This window comes from Polyodon spathula, chromosome 19 (genome assembly GCF_017654505.1).
Source record: "Polyodon spathula isolate WHYD16114869_AA chromosome 19, ASM1765450v1, whole genome shotgun sequence".
Taxonomy (NCBI): domain Eukaryota; kingdom Metazoa; phylum Chordata; class Actinopteri; order Acipenseriformes; family Polyodontidae; genus Polyodon; species Polyodon spathula.
In genome coordinates, this window is record NC_054552.1 from 9,488,800 (window position 1) to 9,510,882 (window position 22,083).

At 38.9% G+C, this 22,083-nt stretch overlaps 1 protein-coding gene across 6 annotated transcripts in view; it reads right to left on the reverse strand.

Moving 5' to 3' along the window:
• LOC121295086 (MOB kinase activator 2-like) overlaps positions 1-22,083 on the reverse strand; it is an 84,216-nt gene that overhangs the window by 14,455 nt on the left and 47,678 nt on the right. The window contains exon 1 of one of the 6 annotated variants that reach the window (XM_041219406.1): positions 20,955-21,134. The exons of 3 other annotated variants lie outside the window; for them this stretch is intronic. In XM_041219406.1, the coding sequence (XP_041075340.1) occupies positions 20,955-21,049 (95 nt within the window). In that variant the 5' untranslated portion in view covers positions 21,050-21,134. Of the gene's footprint in view, positions 1-5,179; positions 5,424-6,261; positions 6,281-20,954; positions 21,135-22,083 lie in introns of those variants that run through there. 2 more of the 6 variants (XM_041219410.1, XM_041219404.1) reach the window with 2 other exon arrangements.

A 22,083-nucleotide genomic window follows, 5' to 3' on the forward strand; every position in this document is an offset into this window, starting at 1 on the left:
TTCCTTTGTTTGGGTCAGGCCAGGACAGCATCACAGCGCACCCGTAGTTTGTGGGATAAACCGATGTTTGAAGATGCCGACCAAAAGTACTCTTGATCTGGTCCCACCACCCATCGCGGTGCACAAGATGAGGGTGATGTGCCTTGGGGATAACGGCAAAGAAAGTGTTTGTTCTAATGGTAACATAAAAGAACCAAGTGTAAGATCTCAGGCTTGACTCAAATGTGCAGATTAATCATTGTGTAGCCTTGGAGAAGAAGCCTGGCAGTCACAGCCAGGTTGCACTTAGTCTAATCAGATTTTAAACGACTGCAGTGCACCAGTAGTTCAGTTTTCACTTGAAAACAAATTAAATCAAATCAATCTGTGCCATCAGCATGCAGAATGCATTCATGCTCCAGTTTGCTGGCATTTGTCAGTATTAGTTTTAGTTGTATTAACACAAGCTTTCTCCTCCCTTGTAGCCACCAGCCACTTTTCACAAGGTTACTCTGCGAGTCAAATAGACGTGCATCATTCAAGCAAAACAGAAAATACTTGTGGAGACGATCATTACAATTTTAAAACATTTTTGAAAGCCATGCGATACACAACATTTTAAAGTTTCCAAATAGGGTATCTTTATTTTTATCATATTAAAAGATATACATTTAGAAAACACAATGAAAAAGAGCTGCAAAACAAATCAACCACCAGAGGTCTCCTTTTAGGTGCCAAAACATACAAAGTCTTAGAAATAAAGTAAAAGCAAACAAAAAAAACCTCAAACAAAAGACCAGCTAATGGCAACACACCAGTCAAAGGAATCCAGAGTTCAAAGACCAGCGCACCCCAGGACAGCTGGCTGAGCTTTGCTCAGGTGACTTTTACAAGCACCTGAACAACGACACTGCAGTGCTGTATCCCTATCCATTGCCTGCAGGGTTTCCTCTTGTGTATCATTGCCCCCACCTCCCTCCCACCTCAAGCGCATAGCTGCGACAGCTTGGCATTCATTATTTACAGCTCTGTGTCCGGTGCTGGAAGCATACAATACCTTTTATGGCAAAACTGCTCTGTAAGATAAAAAAAAGGAAAGAATAATATTAATGTTCCCTGGCAGAGAACACACTTTCTTTTCCCCCTCCTTGAATAAACTCAAATCTCGAAAAAAAGTTTCATACCACTATTAGACCTGAAGAGACTGGGAAAGTGTCACGTAGGAATGCATTGTATATCTATTACGTGAAAGACCAGAGTGCATTCACTTTCCCCGGGCTTGTTAATTTGAGCACCATGAAAAACACGTCACTTTATTGCATTTACATGTACTTTCATGTATCTATGATAAAAAGAAAACACATCATTTTAAAAAAGCCTCACTCAACAAGTTAAATGAACTGCAGTGTTTGTCAAGCCCTGTTAAACATTACACGTCAAGACAAGGGAAAGTGCTGGTAGGTACACAAGAACAGATGTAGCTGAATGAGCAGCCTTCATGATAATTATCAGGGAAGAAGCACTGTTGACACAGGTGAACTGGCTGCAGCAGGGGTAATGCTTTTTGTAATGTTTTTACCTCTTCATGTGATGACATTGACAGTACACAGCCCCCACTCCCCTTTGATTAGTTGTCGAAATTTGTGACAATAGCATGACTGGCACCGGATCCAAAGACCCCTCTCTTTTGTATGCACAGTGCAGTGAACCTAGACTGTGTCCTTCCCTACAAGCAGGTGGAACTGAGGGTACTACCAGCAAAGATGCTCATTTATTTCACAGCAGTGCCTAATGCTTTAAAAAATACTGTACCACATGGTATAATTTAAGATGGCATTTACCAAGTACTAGTCTGGAGTTTTTACATTAGTTATGCCTCTTGAGTTTTAACAAAACTTTGAATTTTGTATAACCTCCCTCTGCTGTAAGTGCCCCTCGCAGGCCAGAAGGTTGGGAAGTGAATTATGTAATCTTTTATGAAGGTGAATACAATCAATGAGAGATTCTGGCTGCGGTGGTGCAGAGATCTAGGCTTACTAAACCTGTGCTGGCCCATCAGTACAAGTATTGTGGGGGACTGCCCATGATGCAAATCACCTGCTCAAATAAAATGAAAAGGTGTAGGGTTTACCTATGGGCAAGGTAAAACTGGATATGGCACAAAAAGTCACAAAGACACTGTTGTTATAAACAATACAAGAGGAATGTATAGCAGCTGGACTACAGGAACTTCAATAGCTGCATCCAGAAAGGAACAGCTTTGTCAAATAAAAGGCTGCAAGATCCAGAGAGTTTGTTGAGCCATCTCAATATACAGTGAAAAACAATGCTGCCACCTCCTAGCTAGCCTTAACCCTTAAATAGTATTTTAACTTACAGCACAGCTGTAATTACCAGCGGTTACACGAGACCTATTTAAACAGACATAAGTGTGGACAGAAACCATGTTAAATATTATTAAACTCGCTGTCTACCACCACTCCTCAATTACAAAAGGTATTCAGACTTCAGCACAAAAAGTATACATGCTTCTCATTGTTAAACTAAATTCCTTATTTTATTGCTGTGTTATGCAACCTGTAGCATTTGGCCCCTCCAGCTATCCCTAATACCAACTCTGCAGATTCAAAAACTTTTAGAAAAGCAATTCCGAGAAAGATTTCGAAAATCTTATAATATGGACCTAATTAATTCAAACGGTTGCTTGAGGGACTAGATCCAAAAATACATAAGTGTCACAGACTTGCTTTAGTTGTGTCTGGGCATTAAATGCAGCACAGAGTAGAGGTTCTATTTCACTGATGCAGCCACTGCAGAATCCTACCATTAGCAACCAGGTGGTCAAGTATTGTAACGGAGTATCAATATAGCCTACAATATCGTACATTTTCGATTCATAATATTTACCATTGAAACATAAAATCCTTAACCAGTTAAACATGCAACAGAAACAAGGCACTAGAGAATGTTACATGTACAGTATGCTAATAAGGTTTTAAACTATCTAAGTAAGTCACACTCAAAATATGAATTTCAGAATGACAAAACAAGATTCCTACTTTACTATACCAATTTTCAGCAAATGTTGCCAGATTCTGTGTAGATTCCAGTACTCCCGGCTAATGAAACACAAGCCATAGCAACCGACTTAAATAACCTGGGCTACCCATGTGTGTAATTACTAACTTCAGTGTTTTTCTTTTTTTTTTTTTCTCCAAAAGCCACAAGCCGTTAAATACCACCTCTTAAGCCAGAGGCTGCCATTATAGAACTAAAAACAGCAAGGACAACTTCCAAGGATTATTGCAAGGATGCCTGTGGATTAAAAGGATTTTCTCCCCAGTCCCTCTGTAACAGGCTGTTCTTTGTGACTTCCCTAAACTACAGTTTGTGTGCTGAAAGCAACACTACTGTACAGTGCATCATCTCAATAACATACACCTGAAGTCAGATTATTAAAAAAATAATAAACAAATAAAAATAAAAGGACACAGATAATTATGTTTCTGAAGTAAATGTCAAGGCAATGGCAATTCCTGTCATCTAAACTACATAACAATGTAATGCTGTGCATTTGAAGACGTCTCAATTTCATAAGGAAACATGAGTCCTGAGTGACTGTTTACCACATCCCTCCATAGTTAACTCAACTGAAGACTCTCTTGGCTGTCTAGTTTGTTTCCATTCTCATACTGGTAGTTTCTGCTGTACAATAGTACAGTGGTATAACACACCTACCCTAAAAGCATGCAAAAATTGAAATCTCTGAATTTTGTTTCCTCTAAATATGACATTGCAAAAACATGCTTTTTTTTTTTTTTTTTTTTTTTTGCAAGTATGTGCGATCCATCATTCTCTAAATAGCCCCAGAAACCTCATCTGCACTTCCTAAACTTCTTCAGTTGCAGCAGAGAGCTCCAAGCGCTATTCAAAGTGAGTGCAGGTTCCAAAAGCACTTTTCCGAAGTTACTCACCAACAACCAAATCACTGAGACATAAAATGAGGGGGCTTTGTTGAACAGGAAATGAATCTGCGCTTATATGCGTGACTATTCCATTCTTCATCAAGATTAGCAAATTACAGCCTGTAGCCATTTATCTGCTTTGGTACCCAAACTGATCACACCCCAAAATGCTAAAGATTGTTTAGACAAAAGAGAAGCATACTGTATATCTTTATATTTTAATTCAAGAGCCTTGTATCTTGCATTTATTTTAATTCACCAGTCTCACTTGAAGTCAGTGAATTAAAATTGGCCACAGCTTGCATGCCCACATCACATAAATTGCATTCACTCGTAGTGCAGAAAGGGGAAAAAACCTGCAAAAAAGCACTAAAGCTTTGTTTACAATATTACATTTTTAAACTGTGAAAAAAAAATGTGTGTTAATGGTCTTCCCTATAAATATTTGTATTAAAGTGGGTAAATAACACCACCATGTTATCTTTATACGTTTGTAACACTGAAAAAGAACCTCACTTACTAAACTCAATAAATTATTTTACAGACCTCTTCGGTCAAGAGGCTAAAACAATGCTAACAATTATATAACATAAAACATTTACCCCAAGAACAATAGACTAGTGACTTGCTGGAAGTGCCATTACTGGTAACTCTACCGCACAATGTTGCTTATCAGTTTTGTCTGTAAATGGATAATGGTTTTATAGGATATTTCCTTCAGCACCAGCTGCATTCTCCATTGTTTCCTTGTATCCTTTTAGTTAAAGGTGACAGACAGTTCCCAGTTTGGAAGGCAGCTGTTTTGGTGGTGGAATGTTGGCTACTGTACATCTGAATGTTTTTTTTTTTTTTTTTTAAGACACTGCTTTAAAAACTATTTATCAGCATGTGCTCTATGCATCACACCTTGCCAGACCTACAGTAGAAGCCAAATGTACCACTCTTCTGTACTTGAGTAACAAACATCATTTGTTCCAAGTCTTCATAGGAATCGCTTTTTTATTTTTAAATCAAGTAATCCGTTAAGTAATAAAGAAACAAAAACAATATTGCAATTCGCTGACACTAATTTTAAGACCACACAAACCTCACCCTAAATAACCCAACAAGCGCAAAATGCATTCTGTGAAACACGCCGTCTGTGCAATAATGGATTCGCATTAACGTCAAAGGTAACTATCAGTCACTTTGGTATAACAGAACATATGTTTAATTAATAGTATTGTGAAATTTACCTTAAAACTTTCCCCACTGCTTGAAGGACCATTTTACAGCTTAATCCGCTTTTGGGGCTAGTTTGGGCGTGCAGAGCCTGTCTCTCTCCCGAGTGACTACAGTGATCGCCAACCATTGCAAGTACTGTAAGAAAACTTCCAAGCTGCTGTAACTCTGGCGTGTTTGAAACTTTGAATACATAAAAACTTCTTTCTCTAGAAGCTAAACTACTTGCACCAGATGTGTGTCGCTTTCAGGTCTGGCCCGCCTCCTCTGATCACAGCCTATCAGCAGATCGGACAGGCGGGGCAACAACAGGGTAAAACATGTGTGTTAGCAAGCTGAATGCAGTCACAGTGGCGTGTTCAAATCTTCAAACTCCCACAATAAAGTTGATAGGACAGGCACCAAATCAGTGCGATACTGAGTAATTCATGGTCACAGCGAGACCCCTGGATAGTTTCATTTTTGTTTTTCCCTTAAGGCATATTACAAAATAGGTAGCGTCATTCATGTAGCATCAGAATAACAACGGTACATTTTAAATACTTTTTATGACTTTTTTAAAACCGAGTAATTATGTTTTTCTAACTTATATTTTACTGTAATACATAAAAAAGTTCGGGCGCGCAATACACACGCATTATCTTCGCATTTAGCATAGTGGGTACAAAACACTTACTACTAGTTATTTACATTGGGACGAGTACCACCGGATGCAATTAAGTATATTTTATATAAAAACATCTCGTGCGGGGGGGGGGGGGGGGGGGGGAGGTCTGGGCAATATTACCATACAATATTGTATAAGTAAGGACCTGCCAAACGAGCAACTACCACAAACCCTAATACATACCATTTGTTACATATAATCGATCTGCATAAGAAATGAATCAGTAATTTGAAGTACAGCCCATTTACACAAAAGGGTGTGCAGTATGGCTACAGTTTGCAAACCTGCAATATGAGGTTCAACTGTAGGAAAATGTACACAACACTGATTTGGTTTATTTTTGCTCCAGCCCAAGCCAGGCAAGATGCCCGTCTCTAAAGAAGCTTGTAATCAGAGAAAAGTAACACGAAAAGTATGGGTTGTGCTCACATTGGACTTCACTGTGGGACTAAACCTGTTTCCTTGTGCAAGTAAATTGTCCAGTCACTTAAATGGGGATTATCGATGTCCCAGACTCCAGTTGCCATGGTAACACCTCTCTGTCTCCAGGGAACGTGACTGAACCAGTGGTTGTGCAGCAGTGTAGCATCCTGGAAGGAAAGAAACTGCAAAGATTTGGAGTGTTTGCATCACTATGACATACTAGGCTACTGAAAGTGCATGGCCAGTATGTTTCTACATCAGGATGCACTGAATAGATGAACCCTGTAAGTCAGCAGCAACACTAGCAAGCAGAAACGTTGAGCCTAACATATTACTAATGAGTGCGAGGCCATCTAGTCAGCTTCTTTCACAATGTTCTTGTGTGACGGTCTGTAGTACTGTACCAACAAAGAAAGTTTTCTTCTTTTACAGTCTCAAAATAAGGTGACTCAAAATTACTAAAGCTGTGTTTCCACATTCTAATGTTACCATGTTTAGATGTATCCTTGAACCCACACTCGTTTGAACCTATAATTGAAAGTAGTCCTTGTTCCCATCTCTAATGTAGTACACAGTGGGGTTGTAAAAAAATGAGAAACACCAGCCACCTTCTATAGGGGTGTAGGGCTGCAATGCCAGCCAGGAGAGCAGTGGTAAAGCAATGTCTAGTAGAGAGAAGTGTCTGCTAATGCTTTCAAACTCCTTGAAAGAGTACCCACATACTGTAGGTAGGACTCCTAGACAATGGATGTACTCATTTACAACTATATGCAATATATATAGTCAGGCCATTTTCTAATCTGAAAGCAATAGTTGCAAGAAACAACTTTTATGCATGTAGGCTGATGACATTTAAATAAATGTATTTTTAAACGTGGATTTTTGTTTTGCTACAGAATACATATAATGTAATAGGATAGTAAACCAGTAAGAATAAAAAATAAATATTGGGAAAATGTATAGAGATGATATAAAAAATGCCTTCAACAGTTTCAGTGTGGGGAAGGGAGCATTTTGTGTTGTGGTTCAATGATGTGGTCGTGATCTGTTTTCAGTGCACTCATTGTAAAACACCAAGCTACAGGCTATGAGCTTGTGGTTTGTCAGTTACAGCAGCAGCAGCGAATGAAAGAACACAACTGGCTATAGGCCCCTCATGCCACCTTACTCTGGGTAGCAGCAGGATTTGCATACTGAAGAGGCATGCTGATCCCCAACTTCTGATTGGACACAAGGAGACAGACTGACTGAGCGGGAAAGCCCAGCTGTACAGACCAAGCCTTCGTTACTAGATAATTAGGAATGATTACACCGTGTAACAATTTATTTATTTATTTTTTTGTTCCTGGGTAATAAGTGTTATTTCCTAATTGCTTATGCCTCAAAAGTATAGAAAATGGCTATTATTCCCCACAAACTTTGCTTTTGTGACCAGGACAGTGATATTTCAAAATATCACTTTTTTCAATGGGAAAATGGGCAAATGTCTTTTCGTTCACATAAAGTCAGAAAAAAACAACATATGAATCTAAATTAACATGTATTTATACTAAAGTAATACAAAAATGACTACAAAAGATTTAGAAGCGAGTAGTTTTTCAAGATTTATGATTATACTGTATTTACTTTTGAGGCATAAGCAATTAGGAAATAACACTTACTACCCAGGAACAAAAATTGTGTTACATAGTGTTATTGTTCCATATCTGATGGGCAATCCATTTATAAAACTTAAGGAGATTATATCTGCTGCCAGACTCAGTATTTAATAACTGTATGAACAGTACAGTACATTTAATTTTGCACAGCCGATCTTTTTTTTCTTCTATTATTTGCTGCTTATCTATAATTGAATGCCATCATGGCTCTAGGCTGCTTTTCCAGCATTTGTAACACAACACTGACCACTGGGACAATTCGCTTGTTATTAAATTAAGTTCTTAATAATCTAGTTGCATGCCAAGCAAACAGTTTTACGTCATTAAACACATAGAACCAGATTCTGTTAGATGGCAATTCCAAAATACAAAGTAAAATGGTGGAACTGTAACTTCTGCCCAATAAACGGTCATCTGTCCAGAGGACAGTATTTGTATGGAAGATGGTGCCCCAGTTCACACTGCCTGTGACACACAAAAATGGAAAGATATTCAGGGCATCACTACTCTACCACAGCCTCGCCTCACTGGACATGAACCCCCTGAGGACATGTGGGCTATCCATGACAGAAAGCATCTCAGTAAACTCACTTCCCAGGACTCCCTCGTACAGATTCTTTTTCCAGGAATGGACTGCAATCTCGCAGAGAAGGATTACTGATCTCTTACACACAATGTCAGCACAGTGCTGCCCTGATTAAGGCACTGGGCTGCACCACAAAGTGCTAACTCCACTCATATTTTGCCTGTGCTACATATGGTTCCAGAATCAACAGGTGTTCTTTCAAACTTGGGTGTCTATTTACAGAACTTATGTTAAGTCTCTGTACAATACAATACATTTTTCTGAGCATCTGATCGGTAAATCAGTTTTAATGAAAATGAATGCATAAAATGTTGAATCATAAAAGGTTAAGCAATACCACAGTAAAAGTGTTTTCGGTAAACAATTGTTTACACCCACTATATATTGATAGCTCATTTTTCCTTCAAGTTCTTTTATTTAACAATCTATGATAAATAATTCTAAAAAACAACAAATATATCAATCTTGGTCCTATATAGTATATTGTAACATCAGTCTGGCCTTTAAGGACTTAAAGCAACTAATTGATAGAGTCTGTCTGTCATCACAGTATAACAGACAGTACAACATTGTTCAAATCACTAGTCATTCTACAGAGTCTCAGGTGGCAAGATTCTATTTCACATCCATTCCAAGTGAAGTCATGTCCCTTCTCTCCATTCCAGACATGGGTTAATGGTAATGGTTAACTCGTTTGGTTTAGTCCAACCGTTTCCACACTGCCATAATTAAAACCTTTCAAACTACTGTGATCTAACCAGTTCATTTTATGTTACTGCAGGTCTGTCTCATGTTTTGTTAAACTTGTCCTTTTTAATGATCATTAGGGGTAGAAAAGTATAAACATACTTCCCAAAAAAAAAAAAAAAAAAAAAAAAGCTATTTATAAGTTGCTGCAGGGAAAAGCTAATACTCTCTGAATGAAATGCAGGAAAAAAAAATCAGGAGTCATTAATTCAGTTCTTGGTGTCAAATCACCAGACAACCGAACAAAAGTAATTATAAAGACATGAGTCATAATCTAAAAATGAAACAACACTAGCTTATTGAACATATGTATTGTTTCTGTCAAAACATATTTCTAGACATAATTTAACTACTGGTCTAACATATTAATAAGGATGTATTTTTAAAAGGTCCAAACCAAACAAATAAAGCTTGAAAACTGAGATTTCAGGTTTAAAAACAGACTTCTTTCTTGTAAATGTTAAAAGGAGAACAATGATTTATTGTATTTTACTGTACATGTATATCTTTTGGGTCAGGTCCTGACAGGAGTTGGGAAAAAGACTCCCAATTGCATAGCAGTTTGAGCAAATGCAGGTTTTCGTAATAATTAGACACAGTTGTGCCCAATTACTCACAACTGGCTCAAATCTACAGGGAAAAGGCCATGAAATGGGTGTCTTATTTCAGTCCTCGACCTACAGCACTGTACTTCTGCAGAATATAATGGTCAGTGGTCTTACGGGTATTATAATACAGTAGTACTAATAAACAAACATAATAGACAAATGTTTCAAAAATAAATATTCATCTTTATCACCAAGTTTCTTTTTACTATGTGCATAAGAAAGTAACTTGACCCCTTTGCAAATAATTTGCATGATAAATGCACTGTATTTATTTTGAAAGTGATTACAGTACCTGCTCATGATGGGACATAATATTATATGTACATATAATATAACATTTAAAACATTCTCTAGTCTAGCGCCAACACTCCAATTTTATACAAAAATAACACAGAAAAGAAGCATCTGACCAGACTGCTGAGGCGTGTTTTTAAAGAAGCTAGCTCGTTTCTCAAGTCTGATCCAGTAGCTGGATTAAAAAATTGTTGTCATTTGTTTCATAATGACGTTTGAGGTTGCTCGCCTTGTACAAACCAACAGTGTGTAAACGATTTGTTGCTGATGAGACAGAGGTTTACCATTGTTTTCAGTGAAAGCAAACTCTTCCTCCCATTCTGGCTTAAAGCCTCATACTTTCATTTATTACTCTTGGACGGTTTGCTCAATGCCATTGTGTCCACGAAATGAACACGCACTTAATTCCAAATTATGAAATTCACTTTCAACTGCACATCCAGCTTTCACTCAAGGTGATCAAAATATGCATGGACCAGCGTGCGGTCATCAAGTGACGAAATGTCCTTGCAGTGAACATGCAGGCACAAAAAGAAACTGAAGGAGAGAGAATAAAAGAGACCAATAAAACACAAATGAATACAGAGAACAAAAATGAACTAATTCGAGCTGCAAAGTGTGCCCCCCACCCTCACCCAGCAGCACAAAGCGTTGTACTGACTTTATAAAATCACTTCAGACAAAGCATTTAAAAAAGAGGCCATCTCTTGAAATTGGCTCGAGACAATTCTGATTTTTATTGTCTGCAGCTGATCCTCATACATGGACTAGTCATGCAAGTCAAGGCATGTTGCTGCAGTTTTTGTAATCTTGACTACAAATCTCTTCTGGGTGATCTGAGGCTCCAAAGAGACTGCCAGACTGCCTTTTTGGAATGAAAGCAGCTGCTGGCTTGGAGTCAACAGCTGCAGAGTGGCTGCTTTGTTGGGGTTGAGGATCTGAAGGCATTAGGGCTGTCTCACAGACTCAGGGGTGAGACAGTACAGTGCTGTGAAGTAGAGCCATTCCATGAAAAGCTGGCTCTTTCAGGTCAATTAAAATTAGCACTTGGCATTGTTCAGTTATAGTGGGTAAGAGTCTACAAAATGTACTGTAAATACTGAAGAACTAGTTTGTTAATAACTACAAAATACTAAAATCATAAGATAGAATCAAATTGAAAAAACAAGTACTATTATTTCACAAACATTCCAATTTCTTAACCAGAACTAATTTGCTATATTTGTTACGGTCCACGAAAATCCCCCCCCCCCCCACCCAAGAAAAACCCTGTAGAGTCATTTTGTACAAGGTCTTGTGTTGTTTGTACAGTATATACTTCACTGTGCCCACAGCAAGAGCTTTTCACTTGCTGTTAACTTCACTTGCTGTTAACAAGTCTCTTAAGCCTCAGGAGATCACCCATTCCAAGAGCACCAAAGTGTGCTTGCAGTCTAAACCAGTCCCCATAGACTAGGAGCTGTTTGGAAGCACTGCTCTCGCTCCAAAACCCCTTCAGACTCCTTTCCAAATTACCACTTTTTACGACCTACGATGAATCAACCTACAATTCGGACATCTGGTTTCCAGCTATTGTTTTGAAGGGAGCACTTTACTGTTGCCACAATTTCTAAGGAGGTGGTGCAGCAGAGGGATTTGATGCCAGAGTAAAAGACTCTTTCATACAGTACAATGCTGGTCTTCAACTCTGGCTCCGATCTAGCCTGTGGATTACATCATAATTCTGTTTGGACACCACAACGCCTCCATCGAAAGAACTATTAGAACTAAAAATAAAATTTAAAAAAGCTCCCAGGTTTTCTTGCCTTCAGTCCCTGGGAGGCTGGGTTTAAATCCACCTCAGGTCAGCACTGAGTTTGGTAGCATCACAAAATCACTACTCAATTAAGCACTAAAAAAAACTGCTTAACTTAACTTTCCATGCTTTTACTGCTGTTTTAACAATACACTGATAAAAAGCCTAGTGTTTTTTGTGGAGTACCTACTTCACTGTGCACTGTCTCGCTTTCTCTCAGGACAAAGGCAGGTTCAGGTCAGGACTATGATTCGCTCACTCTAAATCCTAGCAGTAAAGAGAGGTCCCAGTGCACCTGGAGACAGTGTCTGACTGGAGCCATTGTCTTTGTCCATCACTAAACTGAATTTGAATTAAGTCTTAATTCTACTAACAAGACAACGAGCTTAACTAAAACACAAATTCCTTCAACACATGGAATGGAAATTGGTCAGTTTGGGCCTCTCAATTTCTATTACAGTACAATATAATGCTGCAATTCAGGGAGCAGATGATAAATACACAGACTTAACAGAGCAATCCTATTTGCTATGTTTTTTCCTCCTGCCACTAAATATTGCTACATCCATGTTGGCAAGGCAGCCTTCAACGCAAAAGGGCTGCCAGTAAATGAGTCATGATGCCTAGGGTGCCTTAGCATCAGGCAGGCTGAGACAAGCATTCTGCTCACCAAAAGAAAGGTGTGCAGCATTTTGGTAAATACAAGAAGCTGGCAAAGAAGCAAGGAGTTCAGTGTGGTTCAATTACACTCTAGGCCTGTGATTCCACTATGTAACACAATTTTTGTTCCTGGGTAGTAAGTGTTATTTTTCCTAATTGCTTATGCCTCAAAAGTATAGTAAATGTAAATACAGTATAATCGTAAATCTCGAAAAACTACTCACTTCTAAATCTTTTGTAGTCATTTTTGTATTACTTTAGTATAAATACATGTTAATTTGGGTTCATATGTTGTTTTTTCTGACTTTATGTGAATGAAAAGACACACATTTGCCCATTTTCCCATTGGAAATAGTGATATGTTGAAATATCACTGTCCTGGTCACAAAAGCAAAGTTTGTGGGAAATAGCCATTTTCTATACTTTTGAGGCATAAGCAATTAGGAAATAACACTTATTACCCAGGAACAAAAAAAAATAAATTGTTACACGGTGTTCTCAAACTGAGGGGCGCGGACTGTATCCTGGAGGGGGGGCGGGGTGGTTAATTTATACATATATTTTTTAATTATATTTATTTAATTACAGCGCACATCTTAACCTAGGCTATACTGTATAATGGACGGATACTTTGGCTTTATAAAACGTTTTGCACCGTATAAAACTGAGCTGATTTTGGCAGTGCTTGCTAGTCTATTAACCAGTGTTAAATGATTTGGAAGCAAATAAAAGCATTTTCGTTTCGGCTTTATTGTTAAAGATTTCATACATGGCAATACTGCCTTACAATTGCTGCATGATAGTACTGTGATCTTTCCACTGTGATGTTGTGAACCATAGTTTTAAAACAGAGACACAATGCTGATCATGAAAGTTTACTGATTCTTAAAATTAAGGGCCATATAAGAATGATACATACTGTAAATTATTAGAATGCCTCCTTTGTTGTTCTCCAAGTTGCTGTAGTTACACTGTAGATGCTATAAGGGGTTACTGTAAATGAGATACTGTTTTAACAAACATATTGAAGTAAACATTTATTTAATTGTTTTTTAATTAAAAATATACATGCAAAACTGTGACACTTTGTGAACGTGCTGTGAAAAAATCCCCCAATGTAGCAAAACCGCTGAATTTAATAGTAGTCAAAGTTTCCTGTTATACAATGTATATTAACTTAAAACAAATCTTTATGCTGACACCTCCAGGCATTTCAAAGTTTGTAGATGGCGCTGTGAATCCGACTGGTGCCTTAAGCTTGCATATTTTTGGATGAAGTCTGTGCCATCTGGTAAATATGTTGTTTACCAGCTTACTATATATTAAACGCTGGTCACAATCAGTAAACTGCAGTGTTAAGTTTGCTCTTATTACAATGGATCGGTGACTGGTTTGTGCAAATAAATAAGTAAATAAGTAAATAAATAAACAAACAAACAAACAAACAAACAAAAACAGCAGTAACATACAGAGAAGCCGCATTCACGTTTGATTTTTTTTTTTAACCAGTATATGCGTGTGTGTGTGTGTGTGTGTGTGAGTCTGTTGGGGGTGGGGACGGGCGTCAAGTACCACAGACAAGCTCTAGGCTATCTTGTTTATGATATAAATCACTTTAACCCTTTCCACTTCAGGTACCATGCAAGTAAAAATAGCACACAATTGTTATAGATCCATAGGAAGGATAAGGAGGAGTCGTTTGACCCATGAAGGTCAGTCCATCACACAGTTATCCCCAGGACAGTGTCCGATTGTTTATTAGCTGTTAAAACTTCCCCTGGTTAACGATTCCATGCATCAATTACTGTCTGCACAACAAACATGTGCTTCGCACCTTCTTTCTGAACTTCCTCTAGTCCTAGTTTTTGGTCTCTGTGCCTTGACCTCATTTAAACTTCTGAATACACCTCAAGTACCCCCTCCTGCAAGTCAATGTTATTCAGAATACCAGACTACTATTAGGTTTTACTCTCCAAAGCAGGATTTATTGGCATTATGGTATTTGCTGTACCCTAACCTCTACTTCTTGAAAAAAAGACTTGGGTTTGAAAACTCAAAACATTTGTTTAAACTCTTTAAAAACATTATTATTTTATAATATGTACACAGGTCTTTAACTTTATTAACATGGCAAACATCTAGAGAGGTCTAGGGAAAATAACTTCACTCAAAACAAGAGACAGTGAACCAAAATAACACTACTGTAGCTGGCAGCCTCTCTGCTTTCCTAAGAATTATTTTTAAAATAAAAAAAAGACAAAACCTCTCAGCAACAGCTCCTTTTTGTTTTGGAGGTGGTTGTGACACTGGCCACTGTTTTTTTTGGTGTTTTTTTGTAAAGAGGCCCCTGGGGCAGTGCCACATGGGGGAGGCTGTAAACCCAGGCTGTGATAGCGAGCAGAGCTGCCTGGACACGCAGACTGCAACCCGCGCCCCAGCAAAACTCTGCCAGCATTCCACAGCGAGGGAGAGGCGACAGGGGGAACAGAGTTACTGAAACTGGATGCAGCTGTTAATCACCTCTGCCAAGCCAAAACAGAGAGAGAAACAAGGAGAACTACCAGATATACTGGAGAAGACAGTGCAGCAACACAGCACCAGGGAGCGTAGGAGACAATGTGGGATACAGATATTGTACACAGAGAGATACTACAGTGCGCAGAGAAATTACATTGACTATGCTAGTTGCACAGTGGATTGTGTTTTGGTACATAATGCCTTATTTTCTTTTACAGTTAACAGCTTGTTGCTGTCACACAGAAGACGCACAAAAAACAAAAACAGCTTTGCATGCAAAAATGTAGTTTATCAGATCAGAATTTGAAGCAAGCATCGTGCCTTACAGAACACCGAGAAGAATAAAGGATTATAGCTCTTTGACCAAATCTCCATCAATTTAAGAGACAAAAAAAACACCTCTATCCAAAGCAAGAGGTTTGCAAACTACTGTACAGTTGAGGATATTAACTATCCCCACCTAGTTACTGATGCCAGGCTGCTCTTATTATGCATTAGTGACGCAATGCAGTGCAAGATATTCAAAGACTTTCATGCTTTTAGGGCTGGCAAAGAATACAAAAAAAATAAACACACTGTGTGAAAAAAACATATACAGTATATACTCATGTATATGCCCCATAAGACATCAGATGCACAATTGTTAATATTTTCTCTGTTTCTTTTAGGTGTGAAATGACTCAATTCATGTATAAATTCAGATTATTTATGTGGGGTGCAGATATTCAAATGGGTGTGGATGGACAATTCAACAGGGAATCATTTATGATATTGCTTATGATGCCTGATTTATGCGACACCCTGTATATTGTCTGAGGCCCTGCATTCTCCCAAGGGGAGTCGTTAAAATGTGCATGCTTTAAATGAAACAGAAATCAGATGGCAGAGACAAAGCAACAAACAAGCAGTGGCATAATGACTGAGCATCTTATTACAGCTAATGTAGGTGAAATCGGGTTCCCCCATTTGTTATTTTAAAACATTTGGTCAGCCTCCATTGGACAAGCACATGCAGTGTAAAAATAACGGGAAAATGAAGACGCTGACCTGAATGCTGAATTAGAAATTCCAAAGTACAAAAAAACTGGACAAAATTATTAGAAAAGCGGCAAAAGATACACATACCTGTTGGTTTACAAGAAGATAATATAATATTATCATTTGGATAAATAAGTTATAGCAAACTGTACTATACACTTTTTTTAAAACCATACTAGTTTTTCTGCTTTCTGCAATTTTTTTTCATTGAAACACTACAAGTGGTGCAAATAAAGGATTTCTCTTTAATTCAGAACATGTGTACAATCAATTGTATCAGAATCTTTGTTCAGAACTACCATCTTCTCTTCACTGCTGCCAAGAAGGAATTCAAGCTGAGGGAACACAAAGCCACTTATTCTGGAACAGTGGCTTGAAACCTGGTTCCAGGAGACCTAGTATGGGGCAACTTTGCTGTATCAACCCCCAAGTCCCCCCGATGTGCCATGCAGTCTAGTCTCTCGAAATCAAGTTCCAAACCTCAGTGGCTTTGTGTTCCCTCAGCTTTAGTTCCGATATCACAATCGCATTCCAATCAGAGAGGAATTAAAACTAACAACACACAGAGGCAAACCAGTTGGATGAAGCCAACTTTATGGAGTTTCACTATTTTTCTTAATCAATCTATTTGGACTGGGTGCTGTGCAACTGAACTGGCTTCATAGTTTAAATTCATTGGATGAACATAGCGATTTGTTACTCAAATGAGGGGCACTGCTGATCAGTCAGTTGGTATGACCAGTCTTTTTGCATTTACAAAATACTGCAGGTGCCAAAGGTCACCATCAGACCCGTTATGGTCAATCTCTCGTGTGACTTTTATATAAACATACTGCTGGGATCCAGGAACAAATACCAGATACTCTCTCCTGACATGAATGAGTCCAAGGCAGTGGAATTGGAGTCTTGCAATCTGCCTGAAACAACTGGCTTTCACAAGGCTATTTTGGATAGTCCAGTTTTAAATAGAAGTGGCCTCATCTATTTATGACCTGCAGATGGGATCCAGCCAACAGGTGGGACCCCTCCTCTAGCACTGACCCCTTTCTAAATGAAATAATGCTGCCACACTTGAACACTGGAAGTGCTGTACATTAAATGTGCTGAATGATTTGATGGGGAGCACCATTCCTTCAAGATGGCTGCAAAGTTTTTATAAAAGGCAGGCTGGCGAAATGAAAGAGGGCTATTGTGGACAGTGGGCCAGTTGACACTGGCAGCACCTCGCATTTACACAGGAACTGAGGTTAGTGCTTTTACAAGTCTGTCCGACTGGTATGCAGAGAACAGAGGTCGCTTTTCATGAGAATCCAAGTACGTAAACAACTTGGAGCTCAACTGACGACAAGTGGCCCAAGTGGACGAAGAAAGGGGTGCCTCTGACTGTACGGCTTCTCTCCTCACTCCCAATAAAACCTGAAGGGCCTGCACCACACCCCTTGGTCGAAACAAAGGCCTGCTCTGTTCACCAGCTGCCCAGGAGCCAACTTAATGGGGCCTCATTATTTTTCTTAATAAATGTTTGGCGTGGGTCCTGGTGTCTGACTAAAATAGCCTAATGGTTTAGACACTGACGCACAAAACTAATTTGGTGATGTCATCTCCAATGATCTGCTGGTTTACTCAACTGCTCTTTCAACCAGGTTATGTAGTCTAGTGGTTAGGAGTTAGGAAGGAGCAGCGAAGCTACATTTCCACTGCCTAATGCTGATCGGCACACATGCATTCTTGTTAAGCTCATATTTAAAAGCAATTGTTTCTACCTGCTGATTGAACTAGAGCACACACAGGGATCAAAGTTGTTCCGATACATGAAAGGATGAACTTTTAAATTTTTTACAGAAGCTGTAGTTATATCCAAGAGAGGACTATATTCGTTCTGACTTACTCACTCTTCAAAACTTCCAAACTGAGAGCATGGTAACACAGACTAAAACATAGAATTAGTCTTTTTCTGTCTCAGTTTTCACCCATCTATTAACTTGAACAGAAGCCATGTGTAAAGTTGAGGTTACACCTGAGTGGGTCTTATCCAGGGTAAACACTGCCTTCAGATTTCTATGTAAGAATCCCGCTAAAAGGCACAAGTGAAATGATTTAAGGGAGGTCTTCATTAGTGAAAGAATAGGGTTACACCAAGACAACAAGTTATGATAATGGTTTTACCCTACCCTGAATAAATGCCTTGCGTCTCCCCAATAAGGAGATCTTTAAAAAGCACATACTCCAAAAAATATTTCTAAAGCAGCCTTTTTTTTACTAGCACAATATAAAACAAAAATACTTGAACCACTGTAATCTTTTCATTTTCCGCTTTGAAATCCCATGAGATGGGAGTGTGCGTGTCCCTAAATTTATGTTCAAACCTGCCTGTCCTCTGCTGTAAAACCCACTTCAAATGAATTCTCTGGAAACACATCCATCAGCTCTGAAAGGATATGGGAAGGGCCGTTATTAAAATGTCTCTCCTCCGCTGGGAGCTTGTGGAGGAGTGTTGGGTGCAATGGGAGAACAGGCAAGGTTAGGCCACTGCAGGGGATGTGTTGAAGGGAATGTACGAAGACGGGCAAAGTTACGTCATTTTAGCCCTAACAAACATAAGAAGCAATTAAAATTAGGACCTATCAACAAATCAGTTGCAATCAAGCTGTTGGATATGAATTTGAAAGGCTATTAAAAGCATTCCAGTAAATAGCATGGGCACTGCCATTATTGGCACTGTAATGCATGAACATGAATAAATAGTGCATATTATTTCTTAAGTGCATTCATATGCAGTTTTAAAAGAATACCGACAATGAGCAGAGCAATACTGTTCTGGAATATACATTTCTTTAAATAAAAAAAAATACATTGACTGCCGATTTCATGATTACGGATTATCAAGGTATTCTCTTTCAAGCCTTACGCATCTGCGCCAGGTTTTGAATTTCCTGAAAAGAAACAGAGTATTCTTACTATTTCTATAGAAAAAAGTGGCCAATGGTACAGAACAAACAATAACCCTGTGATTAAGTGATTACATTTCCTAAAATACAGAATTTGTACATAATCATTTTCAAGCGGGGAGAAGGCTAATCTATGGAACCTGTTGCAAGGACATCCTGTCATATATCTCCGAGCCTCTTGCAGTTCAGATAGTGGCTGCATTAATTCAATATAGCACATCAAAAGGCCTGTAATGTTGTTAGCTTTGCTGAGAGAGGAGGTGTGTAATTTTGAAATGTCTTAATACAAAAAAAATCAAGCTCTCTCTAGGGTTTAAAAACACCTTTTAAACAGCACTGCCATTTGACCGACCCCTTCAATTGTGGTAAAAACAAGATCCCTTTAAGGGAACAATAAAACAGGGAGCTATGTGGCATAGGCTGGCTGCAAGCAAAAGAAAGAATGAAAAAATAAATCACTGTGAGTGATACAGTAAAGGATAAAGAGTGCAGTGCAGATGAGCCAGACTCAGCCGTCTGAACAGAAGCACCTTTCCAATATCAACAGTTTAGGGAAATCTCCTGGCTGGATGATTTAGGCTACAGCCTCTGTACCATATAAACACCCCAATTTCCCATTCCTTTCAGTAACTAAAAATACATTAAAAATAAACAGCCTACAGCATTCCAATAATACAGTATTCTTTTAGCTATTTTCTGAAGGTCAACACTGAATAGTTGCATTCTGCTTGTACTAATTCATAAGTACGTAATACCTGGGCACTGAGGGAACAAGACCATCTTCTCTATTGCACTTTCAGTGCCCGCCCCACCCATCTCACTCTTTGGGCACCTCTTGCCCACCCAAGTCCTTACAAGACGACCGTGAGAGTCAACTGTCCATATTAACTTTTAAAAGAAACACCAAAAAGTCTGCTGGTTTTCAATCCAAATGAATTCTCATTTACTTAATTAGACCCTTCATCAAACTGATAATTTGCTTAATTAGACCTTGTTGAAATTATTTTCAGCTTTTAAACAGTTGCGGATTTCAAGTTAGCTGTAACGTTTTATAAGCAACATGAACTTGAGCAACTGTTTAAGAGCTGAAAACAATTTAAAAGGTCTAATTAAGCAAATTATCAGTTCAATTAAGGGTCTAGTGAAGTAACTGAGAGTCAGTTGGAATGAAAACCAGCAGACAGAGGGTCCCCAAGAGCGGGGTGTTGAAAACCACTGGCCTAGAGGTACGAGCCCACTGCTTTATATACTTTATACCAGGGGTCTCCAACCTTGGTCCTGGAGAGCTACTGTGGCTGCTGGTTTTCATTTCAACCAAATCTCTGTTACTAATTGAACCAATTATTGGCTTAATTTGTCAAGATTAACAGGTATTCCAGATCTTTAGCCACTGATGATGTAAAGACACCTAGAAAACCTCCTGGATAGGGGCTCTCCAGGACCAGGGTCAGAGACCCCTGCTTTATACCCTGCTCCATACACTGCAGTGGCACCATGTAGAGTTGCTACATAAAGATTTGGTTGCGGACTTTACTAACAACTTTTGTTTACGCAATATGCCTTATAAAAATCAAGACTGAATTTTGCATCTGAGTGACATTAAGATTTATAGTACTCACACATTGTTCTGTTAACAGAAACCTGTTTGACAAAAAAAAAAAAAACACACACACACACACACACACACAACACAACAATACAGTCCGTAAACCCGTCTGACGAACCTTCGAAGGTTTAAAATAATCTTTCGAATCCCTGGCTACCGAACAAACCTTCGAACACAGTCCTAATTGTATCACCCCAAATCCTGGGTCCAGGCCCGTTCCCTGATACTGCAATGTACAGTACCTGTGAAAGAGGGACTTTAGGCTGAAGTGCAGATCATGTGATTGCTGCTCAGCTGATATCTGGGGCACTCTAGCAGGATCATCAGCCGCATCCATTTTCTTTCCGTATTCTTCATGGTACACAGAACAAAGATCGTTTGACCCATGTGCTTAAACAGCAGCACATTCCACTAGCAGTCTTCTGATAGACTAAAAAGACAGTCTCCCTCCTGTTCGACAGAATTATTAGCATTCCTCTGTGAATTTTCTCAGCTGAGTTCACAGCAGCCTGCAGCTTCTGATAAGGGTAAAATGAGGAGTGGACATCAAATGATTAGACTGCGCTGTTATTCCAAAAAGTTATTGACACACTGGAACACTGCCTCAGCAGCTTCTGGTTACAAAACTGTTTTAATTGTATGAGTTTAATCCTACTAATTTTTGGAAAACCATTTCTTATAAAACAGTTAAAACATTGATTGATTGACTTTTTCTTAAAGGTTAACGCAGCTCCTGTATGTCTGTAAACATATTTGTTAGAGCCATTTTGCCGACAATGAAATGTGGTTTTTACTTTTACTGTTTCGCCAGCCCACTCAATACCTTGTAATGCACTGCCAAAAGCCGATGGCTCTACAGTTACAACAAGCATTTAAAAATAACAGCATGTGTCCCCTTTCATCAGTGTAATCATGCAAGCACTAACAGAGTGGTTTACTAAGGACCCCTGGGTATTGGCAGAACAATTGGAAGAACAAGGCTTGGGATGATCAATGGAAATGCAGGGTGATTTTCGGAGGTAGCGGAGGTTTCGAAGGGTCCATGTTTGAGGGCAACTCAAATTGTTTAAATAAATACATTATGGGCTGCATGGCTGGCTGCCAAAGAGGTTGTAAAGCCCTGCATGGGCTTGGTTAGAAAACATGGAGACAACCAAGGAGTCACACTGCACCCTGCTTAAGAGGAGGCAGGTTCAGCCAGTAGTACAAGATTACTGGGATTAAAGCAGGGAGGTGCCAAGCACCTTAGGGTAGCCTATTGTACTGTACTGTACTGCGTGTGAACAAGTGGTAGAAGGAGAAATTGGTTATCAAAAATACCACAGGGAGAGGATAAATCAATTTTTCTCATAAAATCAAAAGCATTAAAAG